This window comes from Pseudopodoces humilis, chromosome 1 (assembly GCF_049639895.1).
Source record: "Pseudopodoces humilis isolate 2021_Gansu_Grassland_sample_001 chromosome 1, ASM4963989v1, whole genome shotgun sequence".
NCBI classification, from domain to species: domain Eukaryota; kingdom Metazoa; phylum Chordata; class Aves; order Passeriformes; family Paridae; genus Pseudopodoces; species Pseudopodoces humilis.
In genome coordinates this window covers 28,156,561-28,181,846 of record NC_142200.1, presented here as the reverse complement: position 1 = coordinate 28,181,846, position 25,286 = coordinate 28,156,561, and the positions used below count along the sequence as shown (strand labels likewise).

Sequence of the window (25,286 nt, the reverse complement as noted above, 5' to 3'; positions counted from 1 at the left end):
GCGCCTGTTCCACAGTGATAAACAAGGCCATATTAAACTCATAGCAGTTGTTTTACACAATTTTAATGTGGATAGCAAGGCTTCTTGGATGGAAGTGATTAACAGTAAGTGTTGGCCATTTCTCATTTATCAGACAACTGTTAAGAGTCATCCCAATTAAAACAGTTTTTCCTATTAAAAACAAGGAGCTGTAAATCATCCTTTTGATTCAAAACACAGCTGTTGAAACACTAAACTAAAGCAAGCATACGAAGGACTCCTGGGCTCCTTGAACTCCTAGGTTCTTCCCATCTGGGCTGTAATATGCAGTGGTGCCTTGGGGTACAAGTGCCATAACCTGAGCTTAAACTGTTGAGCACTTTTCATCTTGTGCCTTTCCTTTGGTTTTCTCACTAGGTTATGAGCGAGCCTCTTTTTGAATCCCATTTGATTTTCAGAATCATGAAATTCATAGTTGTGTAGCTACCCTGCCTAGCAGGAGCGTGAGCAGTCAGCATGAACAAAGGTTCATTTTGACCCTTGAATTTCAAGTTGTCACCACAAAAGAAAACAACCCTCTTTGGTTTAAACTTACAAAGAATTTACTAAAATGAGTTTTCATTCCTGCCTTTCAGTTGACTGTACGTGACAATAAGACAATACATTCATTTAAGCAGTGATTGTGTTGGGGCTGCTGAAATTGTCTCACTCCTTCAGGAAGAGAGTGCTTCCTTGAGCCACCAGGCAGAGAGGAGTTATGACCAATTACAACCTGATAGTCTCCATTAAAGATAATTTTCCAAGTAGACAAGGGCTGAAGCAATCCCCTAGAGCCTTCCAGAAAAAGGAAGGTGAGACCACCAGCCGCCTCTGTGTAGGGCAGCAATGCTCTGTGGGCTGCCAAGCTGCTGATAGTTCCAAGAGACTCCACATAGACATGCAGAGCAAACATCCACTGAGCTCCATAAAATATAAAAACCTCTCTGAAAGGCATCAAGAACAATTTGACAACATCAGTGGTACCAAGTAGTTCTTCATCATAACCCTGTTCAAATGGGAAGGAGTGAATGACCACAGAGCTCCAGACAGCAAGAACTGGAGAGAGCTGGATGAGCAGTAAGGCAGCACTGCCTCTGCTCAGCATCCCACAATGATGGCAGCTCAAACCCAGGGTCAGCATAGCAACTTGCTCAGGTATTTCAATAAGACCTGGAAGGGAAATCCTAGGTGCTAAAAGAGCCTGCCTGTAGCTAAATTTAACAGGTACAAGCAATAGTTTTATAAAGAAACATGAAGTTTAAAATTGATGCAATTTGCAGTTGTTTAAAATACCATAGTGCTCAGTTCCTTTTTCTCAGTGCCTATTTACCTCAGACATGATCATACTTAGTAAATCACCTTGTTCACTTGTTTCCCAGATGTGAACAGTCAGCTTTTCCAGGCTAACATTTCAGTCAATCTCCTCCATAAGGTAAGGGACTATAACATTACAACCAACTGAAAAATTTCTATATCCCAACCTCAATTTTCTTAGAGACCAAGATTATTATTGCCAATTATTCAACTGCCAATCAAAATATATCAATGAATACTTTGTATTTATTTATTTGTGCCAACATTACCCTTATATCTGAAACAGGCCAAAACAATCCTCTTCCCCTCTCATGCTTGTCCTTTCACTGTCTTCCCAGGCAGCAATTCCATCCTCTTCTTGTTCCTTGCTCTGCCTGAGGTATCAGTCCTGGGGCTGGAGAGGCCATCCATGTCCTCTCTGGTCTCTTTCTATTTCTTCTGGTTGGAGCCCATCACACCCAGTTTGGCTGACCAGAACTATAGCTCAGGATTTCAGCTGAAGTTATATGGGGTTCTTATAGAATGGCATTAAAAACCTCTGTCTCTCCTAGATATTTCTTTTCCAACAGAGCTGACAACTATTTTTTTCCCCTTCACAGCTCTGTTGTTGCTGGCTCATGGTCATTCTGTGCTTAATTAACGAACATAGGTTTCCTTCTTACATAATTTTCTAACTACCCTAGTTTATGGCAGAAAAATCTCATTATTTCCTTAGATTCAGGACTTTGCATGTTCTGACATTAAACTGCATCAAAACCCTATTATTCTTAAGACCACCCAGTCATGTAAGCCTGATCTATAACTCCCTTTTTGCTGATGCTTCCCAAATCTGTTATCAGTGAAGTTTATTATAGTATTTGTATATTACCAAAATGACTTAATGAAAGTGAGATCAGGACCAAGAACAGCTTTTCATTTTACTCCACTAACGACATCCAAAGGCCCTTTCAAAATAACTCAGTGCTGTTCTCTGTGACTTTCCAGCTCCTTGTCCTACAGTAAATTTCTCTCTAGCTTAACAAATACTGCCTATATGTTTTAAGATCAAATGCTCTCCTTGAATCCAGAGGGATTTGTTCTTTTGCTTCCTATATTGTTCTAGCATCATCTTTCTCTGGGATTCCCCCAATGCCATTTGCCTCAACTGCTGTACTTTCCAGAATTTCTTCAATTATTCTTCTAAATCATTACTCACCCAAAGGACTGGGTCAGGGAAGAGCATCAGGACTTTCCTCACTTTCCTCATATCTTTCTCAGTGTATTTGATGTTTTTCAGTCATAGAGGAAATGGCAATTACCACATCTCTTCTTATGACCAAGCTTTGGGTTCTGTATTCTGCCCCCCCCCTTTTTTTTTTTTAACAGGAATCCTGTGATTAACAATATTCAGCCTCCCTTACCCCAGTTCCTTGAGCTGCTCCCAATGAAGTAATCTCCACTTTCTCTCTGGCTAGTGACATCTGAATCTCCACCCTGCCTCCTGCTCCTTCTTTCAGGGCTGAAGTGATCTTGGCAGAGGATACCACTGACCTTCTCTACTGAAGCTGCTTCCTTTGCCAGGGCAGCCTGAATGCTTGAGCAGGGACCTTGCCTCCTGCTTCCAATTAGCAAGCTGTGAACAGTGTGGACTCTGTCACTCCTCACTGATGAAATTAAGCATTGAAACCAGAGCAACCTGAAAAGCCCACGGGGCTCAGGCACTTGTAGTCTTGTATCATGGAATACATCAATTCAAATCCAATTCAAGGACTTTAAACACTTGAACTGGGATTTCCTTAGGCAAGTGCTTTACTCAGAGGCTGCTTGTAAAAAAGGGTTGAGAGGGTCTCTGAACAGCAGGGCAGACTCTCATGACTGCAAATCCCAAATGAAGCAAAACTTGTCACCAGCCTAGACTTGTTGCCTCACTCTCTGAGGCAGCCTTAAGCTACACTGAGAAGCAAGTTTTTCTCCTATGGTTTCATCAGTCCCCAGGTTGGCATGCTACCTGATGCAGCTTCCACCTGCAATACCAAGCTTCCACCCATGCTTTTCAACATGCACAAAAGTCTAAAACAAGCCTGTGAATTCTCTATAGCTCCCTCTGACCTTTTAGTAGGTGTGCTCCAAACACACCACAGAAGTTTTATCTGAACAATGCCATATATGATAGTTATTGCATCTGATAAATTTAACAGAGTTCAGTTCTCCAGTGCATAGGCAGGTCAAGGACCACACGACTTCAAAGCCTCTATTCTTCATTTCTCTTATGCTATCCAGACCAAAACATGTCAAGTTTTAGTGCAGTTTTATTATTAATGCTTTCTGCTGAAACTTAGCAGGAATGTTTTAGGACAGCATCACCTCCAAAATTAGGAAGATCCCATATTTTTTTCATTCTTCCTGTTCTACTTCATAACTGCAACCTGACATCTCACACTGTACAAAAAGAGGAAATGAATTGTTGTTGGCATTCTTTGGGTACTTTTTGACACTTCAAGCAGAGCTTGTACTTGTTCAATAAAAACAGAGCTGGGATGAAGACTCTGGGAGAGATTTAGCTGACTGGATGGGAAATTTTACAATGCAGGCAACCCCATCTAAGCACAACACCTTGGGTTCTCCTTATGGTCAGTGAAAATTGAACTGATGTAGGCAGTGAGATACACAGATCAACTCTTCTCAACCTGAAATATGCATCTATGTGTGGCTGGATAAATAGCACCCCAAAACCCATTGCCTGTGGCGGGCACATAAACAAACGAAGAAACAATAAGCTCAGAAGACTACATCTCGATTTAAATAATAGAAATGCCTTTGAATGCTCTGAAAACCTTTCAGCCCATTAAAACCCAAACATCATGATGTGACTTTTTTTTACACATTAGTGACATTAGTGCAATCACTGGAGCTCATACCACTGGTATTACCTGGTAAGCATGGTCCGTGTGTACGAGGTAGAGGTTGGTAGGAGCTGAGCGGCTCAGAGGTGTCATCAATTTAGTCTCGGTTTTGGCACAGGAAGTTTCAGGACGGATTGTGTCTTGGGTGGGAAAGGAAGGAGGAGACGCTAAAGATGGAGAGACTGGGGAAAGACTGCTTAAGCCATCAGCTACTGAGTCTGTGTTGAGCCTGATTTCTGTATAGTAAAAATCCTCCTCTCCATCACTGTAGTCTGACTCTCCTACACGTCTGCATCAAAAGAAAAAAGTAAGAATTGATTGAAAGCAAGAACCCTGAGGTAAATTTTAAGTTCTAGATGCATGAGTGAATATATTCATATTGTTGATAAATTAACATTTGCAGTTTCAACCCTCCCTACTTTATCTGCATTCTGACTGCAGGTAATCTGAAGTGAAAAGGAGTAGCAATTACTTTTTTCCCCTCTCTGTGTTATTTTTGACAAATTGTCTCACCTTGGAGTAGATGTTTGACTCCTTCAGATCAAGTATCAGCTTCTCATTTGTATCTATTGTAAAGTTAACAAGAATCCCAATGCATTATGTCTTCAAAAGTCATAGCAATGATAAGAGACACAGGCAAGATATACTTCACTCATGTTACAGCAAACAATACACAATCTTATCAGAAGTTACTTAATTATGACAAATATAGTTATGGCTGCCATTCACAGTAACTTTCTGTAACGGAAGAATTTGCTAGGAAACAGTCTCACCATGCAACTCAGATACAGACAAAGCACTCATTTGGGCTGGCTTGCCATGGCCAGGAGTTTCTGGTCCCACACTCCAGAAGCAGACTTATTGAAGGAAGGCATGAAGGAGGTTTAATTGCCTTGAAGTTTCATCTGATATGCATTTGAGCACAAAGGCTAACAGTGAAGCAACCCAGTCAAAGCAGTAGCTCATAGTAGACTACATGTTGTCTTGAAGTCCAAACCAGAACTTGTTGAGAGAACATAGGTCCAGCAGGTTTGAAAGGCTCTACCAGAAGTACCATCCATCAGAATGCAGGCAGTCACTGACCACAAGTACTCTTTCCAGAAAACTCTAACTCCAGCAAATTCCAGGAAGGTTTTGCTATTCTCCCTCTCCCACACCACAAAGAGGATGTCCCCATAATATAAAGCACAAATCAACATTCCTAACTGCATTTTGAGAGAGATTTTCTCCGTTTCCCACAGCCTTACACTTAAGCCCAACGGTAACTGCAGACCTCTTCAAGACCATCCTGAGCTCCAGATCTTTGCAGCTGGTGAGAAACTGTAATGTGTGTCACTCATTTCTCTTCAGTTTCTTTATCTCTCTCTCTCTCTCCCCCCTTTCCTTAGAAGTATTAGAGTTATTATTAGCTGTTATTATTATAATCAGTGTTTTATTTTGTTTAAGCCATTTAACTGTTCTTGTCTCAACCCTCAACTCAAGAGGTTTACTCTTTATTCCTTTATTCCACAGAAGGAAGGGGATAGTGAGTGAACAGCTTTGTTATACTTAGCTGTGGTCTGGGTTAAACCATGACAACATGCAGCTCAGTTTCCTTTTATTTTTAGGTTTCTTATGTCGTTTGTGGTTTTGGTGGGTTTTTTTGCTTTTTTTTTTTTTTTTTTTTCATTAATTCAACTCAGAACTGGCACAAGCACCTGACCTGATGTGAAACAAAACTGAAAAGTATTCTTGTAAGACCCTGAACCTGTCTACCACAGAGTGCCATCCCAGATGTGATGTGTAGACAGCACATATGACATAATGGCACTGAGCAGTGCAGCTGACAGGGAAGTGCAGTGTGACCCCGAGCTCTATTTGACCTTCTAGCAAAGTTGACAGAATTTCAGGAAAGAAAGTGCCTCGCTGTTGGAATAAGTGCTCATTCACCTTGATGCACTATTCTGCAATTTCCTCAGAAACACAGGAATATGAGAGAGAAGCCAAGGGCAATCCAGTTCATCTCTCCAGCCAAGGGCAATTGCTCCTCTTCTAGACCAAATCCTTTAGACTCCCAAAAAGACTGCGCTCTTACCCAAGGTGAATGGTCCGTATGTGTTTCTGAATCCCTGCAGCTGTGCTCAGTACCTTTCCACAGTTCTTCCACAGGCATTTGAACATCACCTTCATGGAGTTCTGAAAATTATGAGTAAAGCAACATTAGTTGTATGGAAGTTGTAGGGATATTAGGAAAAATTTATTCCCTGAAAGGGTTGTTATGCACTGGAACAGGTTGCTCAGGGAAATGGCTGAGTCACCAGCCCTGGAGGTATTTAGAAGACTTGTAGATGTGTTGCCTGGGGACATTGTTTAGTGCTGGACTTGGTAGTGATGGGTTAAGGGCTGAAAATTTCTGTGACTCTGTAATTCTATGAAGCTGGAAAAAATCCCAGACTACCCAAACCAGATAAACAGCTACAAAACAGTGTCAAGGTTCAGAGCCTTTGACTCCAAATTCACAGTGTTCTAATAGTCTTTTGTGGAGTGTGTCACCCTACTGAATTCAAGAGAACCCAGTGAAAAGCTGCAAGAGCAGCTTGTGACAAAAATTTACCTCTCCCTGATCATTGTCAGCACTCTTCCATTTTAAAGTTTCAGTTCCTCTGCTCAGGGAGGTAGATGATATAAAAACTTCCACTTCTTTCAAAAAAACCCTGGTGAGGACTTCTCACTTAATCCAAGGTACCTTCTTAAATGAAGGTCTTTCCAAAGCAATCTCTTATGAATGTTTCTGCTCCGGATATTTGCAGCACAAAAAAATATTGCGCCAGCAAAACATAGCTTCTGTTATGTCAATATTTGCCATGACCTGGCACAACCTGCTTTTGTTTCACTCAGAAGCTGCTGTGGACCTTACTCAGAAAAGAAGTTATCTGTCTGTGTGCTATATTTAAAAAAATACAGGTAGAATCTCATTTAAATATCCTTTTTATATTCTTAATATAACTTAATATAACTTAATTGATCCCCACTGACTTATCATTAATTTAGAGCACAGCCAACAAGGCTATCACTAGGCTAATCTTCAACATTTTGAAGACTCTGAAGAAAAGTAGTCTTAAAACAATACAGATGTTACAAACTCCAGAGATATTTAGAAGTTAATTTTACCCCAAAATGGAAGTGATTTTGTACAGTTTAAATAAAAAAAAGAATTCTAAATAGCTTGTAATTCTCAAAAATAATTTCCTCTATTATTACAGAACATATTATTAACATGAGGAAGAGCATCAAAAATATTGTATTATTCTGTAATTTTATTTACATATAAGAATAAATTAATATACTCATATAAAACTTAATTTTTTAAAAAAAAGGGTGGGGTGGAAACAAGCACATCCTTAGGGTTAAGTACATTTCACTGTGCCTTGAACAAAAACTGACTTGGTGCTCTCTTCAATTTGGGCGCTTTGGAATGCATGACAGTAGATAGTTTCAGCATTTGCTAGAAAGATAATGATTAGAATATAACTTTAAAAAAAAATCACAGCTGATGGGCTGTTTAAAATACAAGTTGATTGTAGTATCATGTTCTCATAGTTCCCTGAAGTCTAACATCTCCTGTTTTGAAGTTTGAATGCTTAGGGCTTTGAGATTTGAGGTACCTGATCATACTGGTTGTATGAAAAACTTCTACTTTGGAATAAATTGCACAAAAATTGCCTATTTTTTTATTTGATAATACAACTATCAGTTAAATAGATACAGAACTCTTTTTCTTTTCTCATATTCAATATAATCTAGCAATTCTGATTCATACTTTTCTTACTTACATAATATAATACTAAATACTATTATCAGCTCAAAAACACACAACCAACCACCACCTGTGAAAACAAGATGAAGGCCATGTTTATAACTGACATCCTAGGAATTCCAATATGACATCATAAACACCACATGCATCTTTATGAACACAGAATGGTTTAACATCCATCCCCAGTTTGATGGTAAAATCAGTCTCCTAGCACCACTGTGGTTTTGGATTTATTGTCAGTGGTAGGAGTTTGCAAAACCCAACGCACTTTTAATATAATCAGGTGAAAGCTCACCCAGTAGAAATAAAGAACATGCTTACATTTCCTCAATTTCCTTTCCAAAAAATACCTATTCAGGCTTAATGTTTTATTTAAGAAAATAATGGAACATAAATGGTTTGGTGAGGAATAACTACCTTAGAGGAAACTTTTAAACACATAGTAAAGTTATCAATCACTTTATTTCCAGGTTTACTCCTTCTGACTTTTGCAGCCCTGAAGAAGAAATGGCCTGAATATTTTTGTTTCAACTTCTAAAGATGCTAACTTGTACTCAGATCAAGTACAATGCTGGAGCCAGAATAAAGAAAAAAAACTGCAGGAAAGTAAGTTAATTTTTAAAACCAAGTTTGGCATGGAATATTACTGTTTATCTAAATAAAACATTTGCCATACAAAGCAAAATCCCTGTGAACCAGAAGAGATAGTGTAATAGACCTATGGTGGGTACATAAATAGAAATATTTGAATGCAACTTAGAAAACAATAAAGACAGCAGCTGCAAACCCATCTGTCTCATCACAGCTGAGCAGTAAGAGTGGTGCTAATAAGGTGAAGGTTAACTGAGAAGTAAAAGGCAAACGAAGACACTTCTGCACTCCTACTCCTCCTGTCCCACACACCCCCAGATTGACTCTGTTAAGTGCAACGCTCAGCTCCAGTTTCTAATTCATTATAACAAAGGTGTCCTCCAAAATAATTTTTCCTTCTTAGCAAGATGCACAAAGATTTTCACCCCTTTCCCATGAACAAGGGAAGAACCACATGGGTCAGCAAATAAGCAGCTTCTGGAGCAAGAGGATAAATCTGAACAGGTTTAAACAATCATTAAAACTTCTTCCTGCTGGTGATGAATCAATTAACTGTCTCAGACTGAGCCAGAAACAAAATCACTAAGGGAATAAATTCTCTGATTTTAATTCTTACAAAAAGCCTTTTTACATCTTGCTATGTAAAATCTGTCCTGTTGTGTTGGGAAGGAGACTTGGACTAGTGCCATTTCTTTGTTTTCTTTCCTTACGGAGAAGCTTGCTGGCTAGCAATGGTGCTTTTTTGGGGTTAGTTTTGGACCTTTTTTTTTTTAGTGTCATGTTTTATTTAGCCTCTTTTGTACTTCAACTGAGGATAAATTTGGCTAATGCTAATACTATATCAAAAGCCATCGGGTTTGAGCTCTCTCTCTCCTTTTTGCACTCCATATGTTTGTGCAGAGAAACCTTCACAGTATTAAGGTATCTGACATGCTGTCAGACAAACAGCACTTTCAGGGAACAAGGAGTATTAAGGCCATAGTCAGTTTTTGTGATGACATGTAAAGGCTGCCTGTTGCATCCTGCACACAGAGAATTTGTCAAAGTAGGACAGAAATCCCTTGAATGGCCAGAGGCAACACCTTCTGGAAACCACTCTAGTGTTTTCTGAGCAGGAGGCTCTGCAGCACCTCACCATCTGGCAGGAAATATGTGGCGCTGATGGCAGCGTGTGTGTGCAGGAGGTGACCATGTTGAATGAAACACAGTGACTGTGTTAAATGGATGACAAGGAAGGATACACAAGCAGAGGTATTTGGGTGACCCGTTCCTTTCTCACAACAAAACCAGCCTACCAACATCCTATCTACCCGTGGGTATGGACATTTAACACGAGGCTAACCTTTCTCTTCCTAGGAATGGGTTCATCGAAGAGAAGGTTGCTTGTTTCACCTTCATCAATACCATCATCTGGCTGGGAAGGTGTCCGAAAAGCTTTGAAGCTATCAGCTGACAGAGGTGGAGATGGGGTGGATGGGTTGGACTGGTCACTGGGAGCGTTCCAGCTCCAGTATCCACTGCTGCTGGTACTAGAAGGCACAAATCCTCCTTCTTTCCAAGATCCATTCAGGGATTCTGTCAAGAACAAGAAAAACTATTATTACAACAGTATCATTGTGATAGGGCTTAGGAGCTCTTTTTTCTAAGGTTTAGATGCCATGTTGATAATTAACCGCACATTCAGTAAAGGAAAGTGAAAGCATTGGATGTAGAGAGGACAACCATATCTAACCCACTGTACACAAATTATGTATTCCACACTTGATTTTCATTTGATTTAAAATAAACAAACAAACAAACAAACAAACAAAAGCAGCAAAACAGTTTTCCATACAGAAATGTTGCATTTGAAAAGATAACCTGTTCTGAAGCATAAATAGCAATAAACCGTCATATATCGCATGTGTGATTTAAGGAAAACATTTAAATTGACCTTTAAAGGTCCTTGCAAATGCAAACTATTTTATGATTCTAAATATATCCTCAACTTTCAACAGGAACACACAACTCTGGTGCGGTACCAAAGCAAGCTCCAAGCCTCTGTATGGCCAACAGGAGATCCACTGGGGAGGGGACATACACTCTGAGCCCCAGAACACTAAGCAGATCCACAAAAACATGACATTCTTCCCAGAGTAAAACACCAAAGAAAACCATAGTTACACTCTGTTTTCTTACAATCTCTCAATACAAACGCCTCTGCCTAACCTGAATCTCTGCATGAGGTGGTATGTATCCCTTGGGAAATACAGGTGTACAGGCATCTGGTTTCAGAAGTGGAACACACAGACACTGGATCACCTCCACACCTACTCGCTAGAGGAACTGCCACCTCAGTGGCGCAGCTCTCCTGACATTACATGGTAAGAAGACATTTGAACCCACAGCTTACACTCTGCAGCACCATGGGTGGGAGTAACAGCACTGCGTGTGCACTCTGAGGCACAGCTTGAGCCATGCTTCACATGCAGAGCTCCCCAGGCATTAGACACCCATCCCTAAAGGGCTCCTGGCAGCAGGGGAGTATGTAGGTCATGAGCTCAGCAAAGGCATGGCCCAAGCACATCCAGGGTGCAGCCACAGGCAGCTCTGCCAGAACCCTCAAGTTCTCACAGGGCTTGGGCAAATGCACAGGAACGGTTTAGGTGAGGCTTCTCCCTAAATCAGGCACCGGAAGCTTTTCCCAATGACACTGTAGGTCCTGAGTATTGTGCAATACCTGACTTTGGAGGTGGCAAGCAAATAACATCTTATCTGTTCATGAATCAATATTTAAGTGTGAGACAAGTCCTTTCAAGCCAGTGCCTGTCTTTAAAAGATCTGCAGAAGTCACTCCTTCATTCCTTCTCAATTTCTTACAGATAAATTTAACTACTGATATTGGCAAGAAAGTGAGCTATCAAAAGCTTACCCCCAAACCAATGCATTTTTGGGTTTTTTTCTCCTAATTCAGTTGGTTTTGGACAAAATCCTTAATGACTAACATCAGCTGCTCAAAAAATCCAGAACACAGTGCCCCCTTGAGTAGGCAGCAGTACTGATTTACTGATCAGGACCACACAGCATAAATGGAATTGATCCTGTCCCTCCACTCCTTCCACTTCCTCTTTGGAAAAGGACATACATACACATTTCTGGTAGCTCCTAAGTTAACATATGAGAATGTCATCTCTTATCTCACGATTACAACCTTCATGTGACTGTAATGAAGGTGGGTTTTGTTTCTCTGAAATATTTGGTATTTCAGCCTTGTGCCAAAGCCAAAAAATACATCTGGGATCGACTTCTGACCTTAGCACAGCTAAAAGTTTCCATGTCTTCAGAAAAACAAAGGAAAGCTCTTTCAATTACTACTTTCTGACACAGTTATGGTGGTACTTTGTATTCTCAGTGCTTACAGCTTCTCACGTTGCTGAGAAAGAGATGTAAATCAAGAATATTTTTAAAGTAGCATGGAAAAGACTGAATGAGGTTGACAATAGGAAGAAACCAAACACTGGTTCTCATTCATACTAACAAATCTGTCAATGTAAAGAAGTTTAATATATAAATAAATGCAACTTACTCTTATTTTGGGGCTCTTTTCACATTGCTGGAGTTGTGTGAAAGAGAACCAGACCAAATATTATTCAGTTGCAGAGAAACAAGGGCCAAACTCTGATCCAGTTCACATGGGTGATCATTCCCAGGAATTCCAGCACAGATCTGACTTTAATATTAACGTTAATGTTATTTTTTTTTTTTCTTCTATGCAAAATTCCGTTTGTTTTAACAAATGGTCCTTTAATTATACTGCTACTTATTGCCCTTTTTTGGAAAAGCATGTAGAAAAAAACTAATCACTAATACATTTGTTGCTTGTATTACTAGGATCAGAGCCAAGCCTTGCAACAGCAAAAAAGCTTTAAATTATTAAGTCTTTAGACTTCTATTTAAGTCTTTAGTAAGGCTTGACTAAGGCAAAACTAAGATATTCAGGGAGAAGGTGCCCAAAACCAGTTTCAAAATCTTTCCTGTGACTACTGAAAACATATTAATTACTTTTTCAGGCTAGTCTTCCCAGATTTTGGGAAAGAAGCCGACAAGCTATATGAAGAAATATCAAAGAGCACTCAGTCTATGCTAAGAAATATCAAAGGCAGTTAAACAGCCACCATTTGCCTATTAGCAATTCAAAAGTCTTGTTTGGAAGATCTTTCCAATCGACAGCTGCAGCTAACATGCGCTACTGCTCCTGGCAAGTGTCACCTGCTCAGACTGTCTAAGGTGGCAGATACTGCTTCGCCCACAGCAGAGCAGCTCCCCAGGACAGGGATGCAGCAGGGGACACATATGTGCCTTGGCCACACCAAATCCCTGCCTGCCACATCAAGCACAGATCCATTTTCAGCTGTAGTTCTGTCTGTGAGCTGAGCAGCTGGAAAGCAGGTGTGCTTTTACCCTTCTGCTGACCTTTCCCAGGGGCTGGCAACATCCTGTCCTGAAGCGTGACAGTCACCAGGGATGTCACTGCCTGAGGTTTCCCAGGGCTCCTCAGAGCAGTGGCACTCCAATAAACACTTCTGGCTTTCAACACTAGAAAGCGCATGAACAAAGGTCATGGGCATTCATGGCCAGAATTCCAACTAAATGGATAAAACTTACATTTCCTGAAAATAAATGGAAAACCCACAGCATTGATATTTGCTATGAATCCCTTTAACTTTTTACAGTGGCTCATGCCTGTTCCCATGAAGAAAAGCAAGTATTCTTCAATCTTCCAATTAATGATAGTAGACCATCTAGTGTTTTTTTCAGCATTTACAAGTGAGTAAGAAAAGTCTGTCATACAAACAATGCTGAGGTGCCCTGAAAAGGGTGTCCTAATTTAAATTATTCCTTAAAATAAAACACTCCTAAAAATTTATTGTAACTCCAGTCAATCTTGCATAGATCAATTATATTTCATTAGCAATCTCTTCATTACCTGAAACTTTTTATACTTATTTTTATTTGTGTGTCTTCTGCTATACCATGAATGAAGTAGTCTTTAAACAGATTATGGGTTTGATGAAAGATCATCAGAGAGTCACACACAGCACAGGAATTGGAGGTGCAGAGAGAAGCAGATCTCTTGCTGTATGGATTGTTACTGCAGGGCCTCTCAGCCAAGGGCTGTGATCCAGAAGTTCTTTGCCTTATTTTGGTTTTGGGTAAAATCTGATCTCATTTCCATGGAGTAGATGACAATAACTAACAACTGCTATCATGTTTCCTGGATATGGCACTCAGAACACGATTTAGAAGTGAACATGGTGGTGGTGCCAGCTTGATGGTTGGACTTGGTGATCTTAGAAGTCTTTCCCAATCCTAACTGTTCTACAATTCTAGGACTTTACGTATGCAAATGCAAACAAGCTCTTTGAAATATTAATGGTTTCAGTGAGGTCAAGAGACTTTTTGAAGTGCTCATATCCCATTTATGGAATGGGTATCTGGAGCAAAACTCAGTATGATCCCCAACATACCAGAAGACAGCCACTCACCGTTTATTCTACACCATGGCCACAATTCCTGGAAACAAGTCCCCCAATAAAGGACCCTGGCACCCCTTCCCACAGCCCCTGGCTCCAAAGGCTTACCATTGGGTCGGACAGGAGGGCTGCGGACCAAAGGGCTGGTGGATAAACTGGTGAGTACCATGGCTGCTGTTACTTTATCCATGTCCAGTTCTTCTGAAGATTTCCTGAAACACAGTGAGTGGGAGGCAGGAAACACATCAACAAATATTGAATTTTTTTAGTGTTTTTTTTTTCTTTTTGTTTTTTTTTTTAATACCAGCCCAAATCCTAAGCCAGCACATTAACAAAAACAAGCTGCTGCACAGAGTTCTCCAAGCATTAGTTTTCTGGCAACCTGAGCATATCAAGAGGCTTCTACAAGCAAACTAACTCAGTGTAAATAGAAGTGGGAAAACAGAATACATCTTTGTATAAAATTTTCAGGATTACTGTGACTCTCTATAACTTTGACTTTGTTCCTTTTTTATTTTTAGAATTTCAGCTACTCATATTCTTAGAGCTAAATATGCTCTTAAGGTAGTTTTCGTTTTCTTGGATGAAGACATAGAGATGCAAAATTACTGGCAACATTAACAACATACATTAGTCTCTGTAGGGTAAAGAAAAACTGTGAACTGGAACTAAGGGATGTCAATTCATTGTTTCTGCTTAACACTATTAACATTCCCATATTCTCCAAAAGACTGATCATAATTTTTTCCCATATTTTTGGTAAGATTAAAAACCAAATATTTTAAGTAATTAGGAAACTGGCATAAAAACAATTCAGGAGGCGTAGAAGGGTAGGGGAGAGAAAGGGAGAGAGAAGGTTATTTTGTGGGTGTGATGGGTGTCTGAACCAGCATGATGGCACAGGAGCCATTGCTGCCTCAGACTAGTCTTGCTGGGAACCTGTGTAAGTCAGAGGAGAGGACATGGAGAATGGGTAATAAGGGAAACGAGAGCAGCCAGCTTTCCAGGGAGAGGAAGAGAAGACTTGGACAATGGACAGGAACCAGGATTCAGTGATCCATTCCTCAAGGTGTCATGGGGATTTTTTAGGCAATGAAGGAAACTTTTTTTTGTCTGTAAAAATAATATTCTGGCTTTTTTACCCAAGAGTAACTCTCTGTCAATGTAAAATTTCTAAGGAGTCAATGCACCAAAATAAAACTACCAAACCCACTACATTTAGCAGACTTCTGCTTTCCATCCTTGTGCATTGGAAATCCTTGTGGGATTTCCACCTTGTGGGTGGAATCAAAGCAGACAATTTTTTGAAAACGTTTGCTTTCAAACATATGACTGATCATCCAAAATCATCTTCTCAATTCCTAGAGATCAAGTTAATTTTGTTCTTACAAAAAGACACTTCCTCCCCCTGTATTCTGCTTTCTGGGTCTCTGGAGATGTCTCTGTGCCTTGCCAGGAGCTCTGCTGAACATATCAGGTTAAGTCTAATTTAAAGCCCAAGACAAGAAGTGGTCAGCTACCTGCTGTTTCCCATCAACTCTAAGTCACCAAGAGGAACAGGATGTGCTGGGTGCACTCCCTTTTCTGGAATCCTATCTCACCCATCAGGTGGAAGGTTCATTAACTGAAAGCTATACTACAGTCAAAGGCTCTTGATATTTTACTGAGCAAACCTTGAACTTGTCCATGAAATGGTTCACAGCTGCTTTCTGGCTGATGCAAGGACCCACACAGATGCTGATGAACACTCTCCCACACTACAAAACAGCTTAACTCTCACAACTGTCTTTTGCAACACATCAGTGCCTGGAACTGAAACATTGATGATGGTGCCTGCTGTGTTCTGATTATATCTGTAGAAAACCCTTCTCTCCCCCAGCCAAGGCTTTTGCAAAGAGCACAGCAGCCATATGGTCATCATCAAGTACTGGAAAGGTCTTGGCTATCTGCTATAATCAGCTGAATCCTGAATCTGTCACCCATTAGCTACTTGTGCCTGCAGAGGAGTGTTTCACTCAGAATGCCAAATTCCTCTGGGCTCAGAAGACCCTTCCTCGGGGCTGACATGGAGATGGCTACACTTTCTCAAGACCAACATTGCCAGATGATTTTCCAATTAGCTAATATCCAGTATGAAAATCTAGTTTCTGAGAAGGCTTTATGTGCTCTGTAGCTCACTCCTGCCAGACTACACCAACTGCCCCTCTGACTATCCAGTTGTGAATGAACCATTACTGTCTGTATTTCTGCAACATATGAGGACAAAATGAGCAAAAGTTCCTGGTAAGATGGAGAAGCCAATCCCTAGTGTTTGCAATTGGCCTTCCAACAAGGCTCTTCCGTGTGTGTGGCAACAGGACTAACATGTTCCCATACAGGCCTCTGCAGAGTTGCAAAATCACACTACAGCAGTTGTTGCAAGTGTTTGCCAAGTTGGTGTCAAGATGTTAGTCTAGAACAGGAGCTAATCCCAAAGTTTCCCCAAGGAGTTTATAATTAACTTCTTCTAGTTCTTCTGATGGTTTTTCTCTCCTCTACAATGATAAGCACTACTGTTTTGAAAACACAACCCTTGCTCCAAATAATTTTACAATATTCAAAAATTGTCAGCATTGGCATCTGTGCCTAAGGTGAAAATTTTCACAAGCAGGCAAAGAACAGGAATAGTCATGAGAATCCTTACTAGCCATGCTAAACCACACTCTTGCAATTACTGGAATCTTTTTTTCTTCCTGATCCAATTTAACAGGCTCACAGCCCAAGTAAAACAAACTTTGGACTTTTTCTCTGCCCATTTTGAATGACAGTCATTTTTACTATTTATTGCTCCTCAAATGCATCCTGCAAACCAGAACACTCCACTCATACTTTCCAGCCACAAGAATTTTAGCAGCTACAAGTACCAGCTTACGTGACTCTGCTCCATTCTTACAGTTTGGCTCATAAATGTAAACACACATATTTCATATATCACTCAGCCAGCATTGCAGCAGCAGCCTTTAAGATACAGGCAAGGCATAAAACTGAAGACTGCAATCACTTAAGCCATCTGCATTTAGTCAGCATCACATGTGAGTGGATGCCTTAAGACTGTCCCAGTACTTTCACGCTTTCTCTGCTGGTAAGCTGAACCTGCATACAGCTGTTCAACACTATTTGGAGTCAGAGGGGAAAATAACTTGTTTGTTACGCATTACTTGTTCCCAAAACAGTTATCCACCATTGCTAAGGCGATTTTCTGTGGACTGAAATCATAAGCCCTGATGTTACTGTTATTAGGTGTAACGAAATTTAAATCAGTTGTAAGATCATCTACTACATCAACTATTAAGATTTCTTCTTTTCTCTAACCTCACATCCCAGTCTCCAAATGTCATCTCCCAACTTTTGTATGGATGTATTTGTGTCAGTCCAGTCTGCATTTGAGAACCAAGCAGTTTTGGATCCTTTCTTTCCAAGTGTTTGTAAATCCAAACACACAAAATAGCCAAATTACAATGATTCAGCTGAGATATCAGAGTAGAAGTTACAGCTCTACAGTTGGAGGTAGACCTTGTAACACAATCCCAGTTCTCACCGTTTCAAGTCTCCCTACTTCCTCAGCAGGGAGAGTGGTTTCACTGGATCCCTGCAATTAAAAGCTTGGCAATTAAAAGTGGCCTTTTCTTTAACAGTCAAGGCCAATCAGACTACACTTACTCTTGATCAACCCTTTCTTTGATTTTGCTGATGAATTTATTGCCTTTTTGATAATAATTTGTCAGTGTTAACCAACCATCACAGTCTCCCCAGTCACAGCTCTTTACAAGGAAAGGCTGGGTTTAAACTCCAAAAGATGAGAAAAAGAAGGTCCAAGACACGTCCAAAGATAGGCAAGTGTTCCAAATCAATGCAACATCCAATCTCCTACTCTCCCATTTCCTCTGCCAGCTCCTGGCCACTGTTAACTTCAAACTCCCTACTAAGTATTATTCCCATCTTAACACACCTATAGGATAGTTCTATTTTTCTTCTATTTTTGAAGACTTGCTCTCAAATAAATCTTTAGAAATACAAATTTTTTTCTAGTTTTTAAGTCTTGAGACTACACTTGATTACTTGCCTGGCTTAGATCAAAAAGTCTGCAGTCCTTCCTCTTGGAAAGACTGAATTTTAAGTCAGTACTTTACCCAAGCATATTTTAAGGGTACTGGAGAATATTCTCCAGAGCAGAACAGAGAAAGTGGTAGTGGTAGCAGGTACTTTTGATAAAATTGACCCTACTGAAGAGCACAACCAAGTTTACTTGAAGCAAAGAAAAAAAAATTAATTTTCCCTGCTCACAACTCCAAAGCTTTCAGTTAGTTAGTTCCCCGACCAGAAACCTCTGACCCCAGTGCAGCAAGGCTAAAAGCAATGAGGCACTGGTTCACTGTGTTGAAAGGGCTCTCTTACACTCCAGGGCTGCCTCAGCACAGCCTGAGTGTGGGCCAGGCAGTGTTTCCTCACCAGGGTTCCACTCCCATCAAACAAGAGGAAGAGCAGCATCCTGCGGCTGGCAGGACCATGCTGCAAGGAGGTAGAAACTGCAACACCACAAGAAGAGCCCCAGGGAGGGGAAAGGGAATGATATGTGCAATAACTTCAAGTTATTGCAAGTAGCACAACAAGGATGTTTGCTATAAAAGTTGATGGCCACAGAACCAACCTTCTTCTCTAGAATCACAACACCTACTTTCCAGCATTGTTGAGCCTGCCTTTCCTTATTCTGCTTTATAAACAATAACCATCTGAAGCCCATAGGCCCTAAACATTCAGATTCACTAAAAGGCTTGCATTTTCCTTTGTTTTAGCATAGTCAAGTGTTTATCTGTTTCTTACTGCTAACCTCACTAGAGGGGCATAATAATAATAAAAAAGTAACTAGGATTGATAAGAAGAGAAGCAAACAAGCACAAAAAGGCTGTTATTCCATGTTAACTGTCTACTGTCCTCCACCCAAAATTCAGTTTATGACAGTGGTTCACAAAACACTTGGGCCTTTTGTAAGAAGTACCATATAAATATGTGTGCATTAATAATCTATAACTGGGAAAAAATAACACTATATTTAAATTGCTCTCTCTCTCCCACACTTACATGTGCTAAATTCTCATAAAGATACCTCTGAAACCTGAGTCTGATCACTTGGCTATAGCCATATCACACAGGTAATGTCATACTGAGCACTGCATCAATACTGATAAACGTGTTGTTAGAAGCTTTTGACACCAAAATATGATTCAGCATATAATAAAGCATTGTAATCAGTGTACTAGTAATAACAGAAGCACACTTTAGGAGTAAAAATCCTAAACTACATTTTACAGGTAAAATAAAAATATTTTCATTTTCTTCAATTCATCATTAAAGGCAAAAACATCTTGATGAAGAACCAGCAAGAAAATCCACGCACATGGCTGTGACTCCATCTATCTAAAGTAACTACAGCCACTCTTCTACAATCAGTAAAGATCTACATCATGCTACAAAGTATTCTCAGTCCATACAATATCTTGCATTTACCATAATACTTGGTTACCATCTAACAACTCAAAATACTGACAGCACAGATAAATTATCTTACTTCTTGCTCTTGTGTTTGGTTGCTCACTTGCCAAATTACTCACTTGCCAAACACAAAACCAAAAATTACAGAGAGAATGATCCATACAAATAGTCCAAGGTCTTCAGCATTCTTTAGTAAAAGCCATAACTTTCACAATAAAGGAAAAAGCAAAGGGAAATATTTCCAAATATTATATTAAATCAGCATAGTCATATATCATAGAATGATATATCTCAGAGAACACTGAGAGCATTACTATTTACACATTTAAAAAGAGAACTGGTGTTTGATAATTAACAGAGAGATATAATAGTAATGCACTAATTAGAAGTTAGGGATTTCTGTCTTTGCTCATTATGTCAAACATAAAATTAACATTTTCCACACTAACTTTATATTTGCAGACTAATTCATATGCAGAATGAAGGGCCTTTCTTTGTTTCTGCTGCCCTTTTTATACACAAGCAAATTTTTTTTATATTGACAGTGACAAGAACTCATTAAGAAAATAATACAAATATAGGAATTTTTCTTCTAAAAAACATATATAACTGAACTTCTCAAGGAAAAAAAAGAAAAATGCATAAAAGACTACCTCAAAGTTCTTCATCTCCTCTTGGCCAAGCTAACAGATTTTGTGATTCAGTTATTCAAAGGGCCTTTAGTAGTCTGGCTGGTGTGTTAGAACCTGAGAGCACTTGACAGAATCCTCAGTAACTGAGACGTTGACTTTCTATTTGGACTGTAATAGCTTAAAGACAATAAAAAGTCTCTGCACATCAGTCCTAAGAGATGAAGGGAGACAGTCACAGAGTGGTTCTCAGCATCCTGGAGTAGAAAATACAGTTTAACAGAACTGAAGTGGTGTGTAACACAGGCAGGTTTCTCAGTCTTTTATTTGAACTGGCATCTAGCACTGCTCCACTAAGAATAGGCCTGCTTTCACAAATATGTTTCTCTATTGTCTCCATTTTCACTAAAACCACTACAACATGACAGAAGAGAATCCATTCATTTTTACAACTATTTTGTCAATGTAGATATCCAAGAAACTGCACTATTTGGTTCCAAAGGTTGGCTGATGTGGCTCCGACACACAGGGCTCTCCTTTGTCTCTCTCCCTCTGCCGCTCCTCAAGCTAGATGGCTTCTCAAGCCAGGTGTGTCCCCAGGAGCACTTGGAGCACCATTTCTAGCACCCTCTCCTCCCTGCAGAGGTACAATCCAGTGATGATACCCTGGCTGCCATGGAGGCTACCACCACACCAGGTCTCTCCAGGAGTGCTGTCAGAGCTGCACCAGCAATAAAAAGGATGTCAAATTTACTGTGATTTCTGTTGTCTGAGGCAAACACTTCCCATGGACATGCTCTGCTCCTGCTGCCCCCTCTGCAGTCCAGTGGCAGGAATAGCTTCTTTGCCTGCTAAGGCTCCCCAGAAAAGTTTGCTTAAGTTTTGCAAAGCAGATGGAAAATGCCTTTTTCATAGAAACCTTTTTATTACTGCTTTTTGAGCAACTTCCTTAAAGATAACTGAAACTTCAAACATATCCATATGGAAACAGGACTGAACTCTAGATCTTACAATCTGATTTACAAAATATGGGATACAGTGTGCTGGGAGTGGGGAGGGAAAGGATGGGTAGCAAAACACTGCTCTCATTATTGGCTGGTGATAAGATCTCCAGTTTTAAATGCTCTGCATAAACAGGAACAGTGAAGCAAGCCAAATTCCACCCTGGGAGATAAGATGCAGTTTACAGGAACAATTTACTCTATATATTGAAAAAATTGATCCAATGAATAATTTTTACTTTTCAAACAGCTGCAACCTATCAGGAAAACTTATCTGGTGAAGAGCCCTTCAGGCAATGACTGAAGTTGAAGTAAGAGTATGACACAGAAGTTGTCTGCTTCAATACCGAGCAATCAAATAAAGCGTAATTTCTTGATAGATTATGAGTACAAAGCAAAAATTAAATTAAGAAAGGAATAACAGAACCCTGATGAGAATGGTTATCCCTTATGGTCATCCACAAATCTTGAAGATTTTTGGGGAAGATTTTCTGTTCCATTTTTTCTACTTTAAAGGCCACTTGCTGATGCAACAAATAACTGTCTGTAAACCAAGTCTCAATAGTGCCCTGAAGCAACAGACCAGTTATTCCAAATTTTATGCAAAATATTCATGTTCCATCCCTTTCCTGCCTGTGCCTTATGCTACTGTTTTAGTTTGTTCACAGGTACATCCCCACTCATAAATGAGATCACTTTGACAGGGCACTGCTTACAGAAAGAAACCTTCACACTTCTGATGCTTTCCTCAGGAAAAAGAGCAGGACCACTTGCTCAATACAATACAAATTACCACACTGAACTTGAAAAAAGATGGAAAAATAGCAAAACAAAAATTCTATAAATCTTCCTTAATTTTTGAGAACAATGATTAGCTGAAGATACTCTTACAGCAGATGCTACAGGAACTTTGTCTTTCCCAAAGTAAGAGAAAATGCAAGGTCAAAAATCCTTCGCTTTTCCTTGTTACCCCTTTATCTATTGCAAACAGCACGATTCCCACACTGTATGAATTCCTAATACATCCCAAAATATGTTTTATAATATTACTGCATAAATACAGTCCTATTGCATATACATGGGTAATTTGTTTAGCACAATTTGTCTCTAAAAAGTTGCTGAAAGTCAAGTTTAAAATAATATTAACTTTTTTTCTGCCACAGTAAAGTATAATTTTTTTCTAATAAAATACACATTGACGAAACACTTGAAAAAACCTCCAAGTCCTCATCTCACCAAATCAAAGAGCCACAGGCATGTTCTGTTGCTACATATATCTGCTAATGTGAACAAGATGGCAAGCACTTTGCTGAAATCAAGTCAGTCTCAAAAATGACCCAAGGGTCAGTTTCTGTTTATTGTTAATATTTACATGTCATTCTTTCTGCACTTTCCAATTATTTGGAAATAATTAATTTTTTTTTTCAAGCAAGAAGCAAAGAGAATTTTAAATAAAAAGCCACTGACTCTGGACAATGCTGGCCAGAGCTGCCAGCACTGCTGAAAGAGATCTGGGGACTCAAGGCAAGAAACACTTCTGAGAAGATCCTCTGCTTCCAGCCAAAGCGAGATTGTATACCCCAAAGAGTGGAACCATTAAGCAATTGTTTCTATGGTATGCACGAGCCAAAAGGTCACGGCACCGCAAACAGTCTTCCAGTTTGCTATTACAGCCATTCAGGAGACATGCACTATAGTTCACCTCACAACTGGTTGGATTTCTGTCCTTCTCCATCCATTAGAAACCTGCTTCAGAACAGGGAAGGAACAGAGTTGAGTTCATCTTGCCCCCTCCAGTCCCGACTTCCTTTCATCTCTAGTCCTTGTACCAGTTCTGCAGGGCTACACAGACTACAGTACCTGTGACAGCCAATTCAAAGCTATTTTCTCTATGCACATATTCATGGAAAGCATCCAGGTACACCTCTCAGATGGATTCTCTTTCCATTTCCCTGATCATCCTAAAAGTCTGTGTTCATTTCTTGTTAATAAGAGTACATCCATCACGAGCAAAGCTGCTCCAAGTGCTGTTAACAAGGTCACATCATCTTCTACAAGAACACTGTTATTTCCCTGTTACTGTTGGAATCTATGATTTGACTCACAAGGAGAGCTCAGTCACCTGTAAGGAACACTAGAACCCCACTTCAGTTCTCTTCATCATTGCTTGTTTACAACTAATGAAGTTGGAATTATTTCGTGCTAATGAACTCTTTTGTTTTGAACAGTGATGAAAATGTTTCCTTCTAAATATAGTAACATATACAATTGACATTTATCTTTACATCCAGCTTAATTAGAGGTCAGATTTTAATGCTTCTCCTTTCTCAGTTTTCTCAGGAAAGATCGAGATAGCAGCACATCCAGATACTTTTCAGATAGAGCAGTAGGGTGTATGGTACAAATATCCGTAACACATAAACTCTCATACATTATATGTGTTACTCTACAGACCACTTGGGCCAGTATTCTGCAGCCAACATGGACTGTGTGAAAGGAAGATGCAATACGGACATTCCAGCAACTGATGTATCATCCTGTCCTCATGATCTACAAATTTCCTTACATTCTGGGCCCAGATTTAAAAAGCACAAAAAGAACATTCTAGATATTTCAATACATTTTCTATCAGCTATGGCTCTTCTTTTGTCAGCTATACTCTCCCTCATTTCCTCCCTTCTCTGTACATTGTCCTCCTGTCTGGACTTCTGTCATGTTCCAGGGAGAAGAGAAATCTAGTTACATTATTCAGGAGACAAATAGTACCTTGTAGCATGTTTGATTTAGTTACTTCTGCAACTTTTCTGTTGTTTTCAAGCTACCACACATAGACAGCAGAAGCTCCAAACTCATCATTACTTTATTTGCTATGACATCACTTCCTATCAATTGCCTTTTTGATAGGAGCAGATCCATTTCTTTACATCAAGCTCCTTACATGTTTATCAAGCCACAGTTCAGGATACACCCCAATGCTGAGACATGAAGGAGTTTCAGAATGGAAATGTCTCAGTCAGCCAGAGATCTGACTGATGTACTTTATAGCAACCCACAGTTCCTCCGAATTACACACAAGAGATACAAAGTGAAGCCCCCAAGGCTATTCCAGTGTCAAGAAACTGCCTTCACCAATTTTACGCCATGATGACTCAAGAGACAACCTGATGTTCTGACAATGCACTGGCAATGTGTTGAAGAGCTAAAGAAGGCCTGAGTCCTTCCATTTTAGGAAAGAGAGTGCTAGATTACAGACTGAAATAGATACCACCACATTAAAAATACATTGTGCGGTAAGCACCAACATCTTGTACACACTCTACACCATATAAATTTCATTTGGGTGACACAGTTTACCACTAGATCTTTCAGATTTTTCAGATAGGCTGCTTTTTTTTTTTTTTTTTTTAATCTCACAATTACAGATGAGAGGTTTCTGTTGTTTCCTTAGCACCTGAAATTTCAACTGGATATTTTGAACTGTGAATTATCACCACCAGATAATCTCCAAGCCTAACCAATACAGTGTTTTTAACAAGGGCATCTGACTGAAACAATTACAGCACAAAGACATCTCTCTACTGAACCATCTCTTATAAAGAAGAAATATATTAAATCAAACATCCATCTTTCTTCCTACTTTTTAAATAACTCTTCAAACCATTCAAAGGTCCAAAACAACTTAATTTCTTCCAAAGGAGCCAAATACAACCTTGTAGATAGCCATCTCCTCATCCCATGGGTTAAACTTTTGCTGAACAGGTAAGAGCTAAAGATACATTAAAAATTATGGATATGAAAACAGACTATAAAACAACAAGATTTTAGTAGATGAGTGGACAGTAAGGAAATGCCACAGAAGATTCTGGGCAAAGTAGGACCTATCAGGCATGAGCCAAAGGTGCCTGACATCCATGTTAAAGCATCACTAGGGTTGCCAGCTTTCTGTGGCTGACAAAGCCATCTGCACAGTTGGTGTGTGGAGAAGTTTGGGTTTTCAGAGAGCACTGTCACCT

General features: G+C 39.7%; 1 protein-coding gene across 4 annotated transcripts in view; it reads right to left on the bottom strand.

The window, feature by feature from the left end:
* Positions 1-25,286, bottom strand: part of ZNF704 (zinc finger protein 704) — a 102,558-nt gene that overhangs the window by 24,429 nt on the left and 52,843 nt on the right. For all 4 annotated transcript variants that reach the window (XM_005517069.3, XM_088063495.1, XM_088063508.1 and 1 more), the window contains exons 3-6: positions 14,223-14,326; positions 9,944-10,176; positions 6,289-6,389; positions 4,242-4,503 (exon numbers count right to left, since the gene is read on the bottom strand). In XM_005517069.3, coding sequence (XP_005517126.2) covers positions 4,242-4,503; positions 6,289-6,389; positions 9,944-10,176; positions 14,223-14,326 — 700 coding nt within the window. The remainder of the gene's footprint in view (positions 1-4,241; positions 4,504-6,288; positions 6,390-9,943; positions 10,177-14,222; positions 14,327-25,286) is intronic.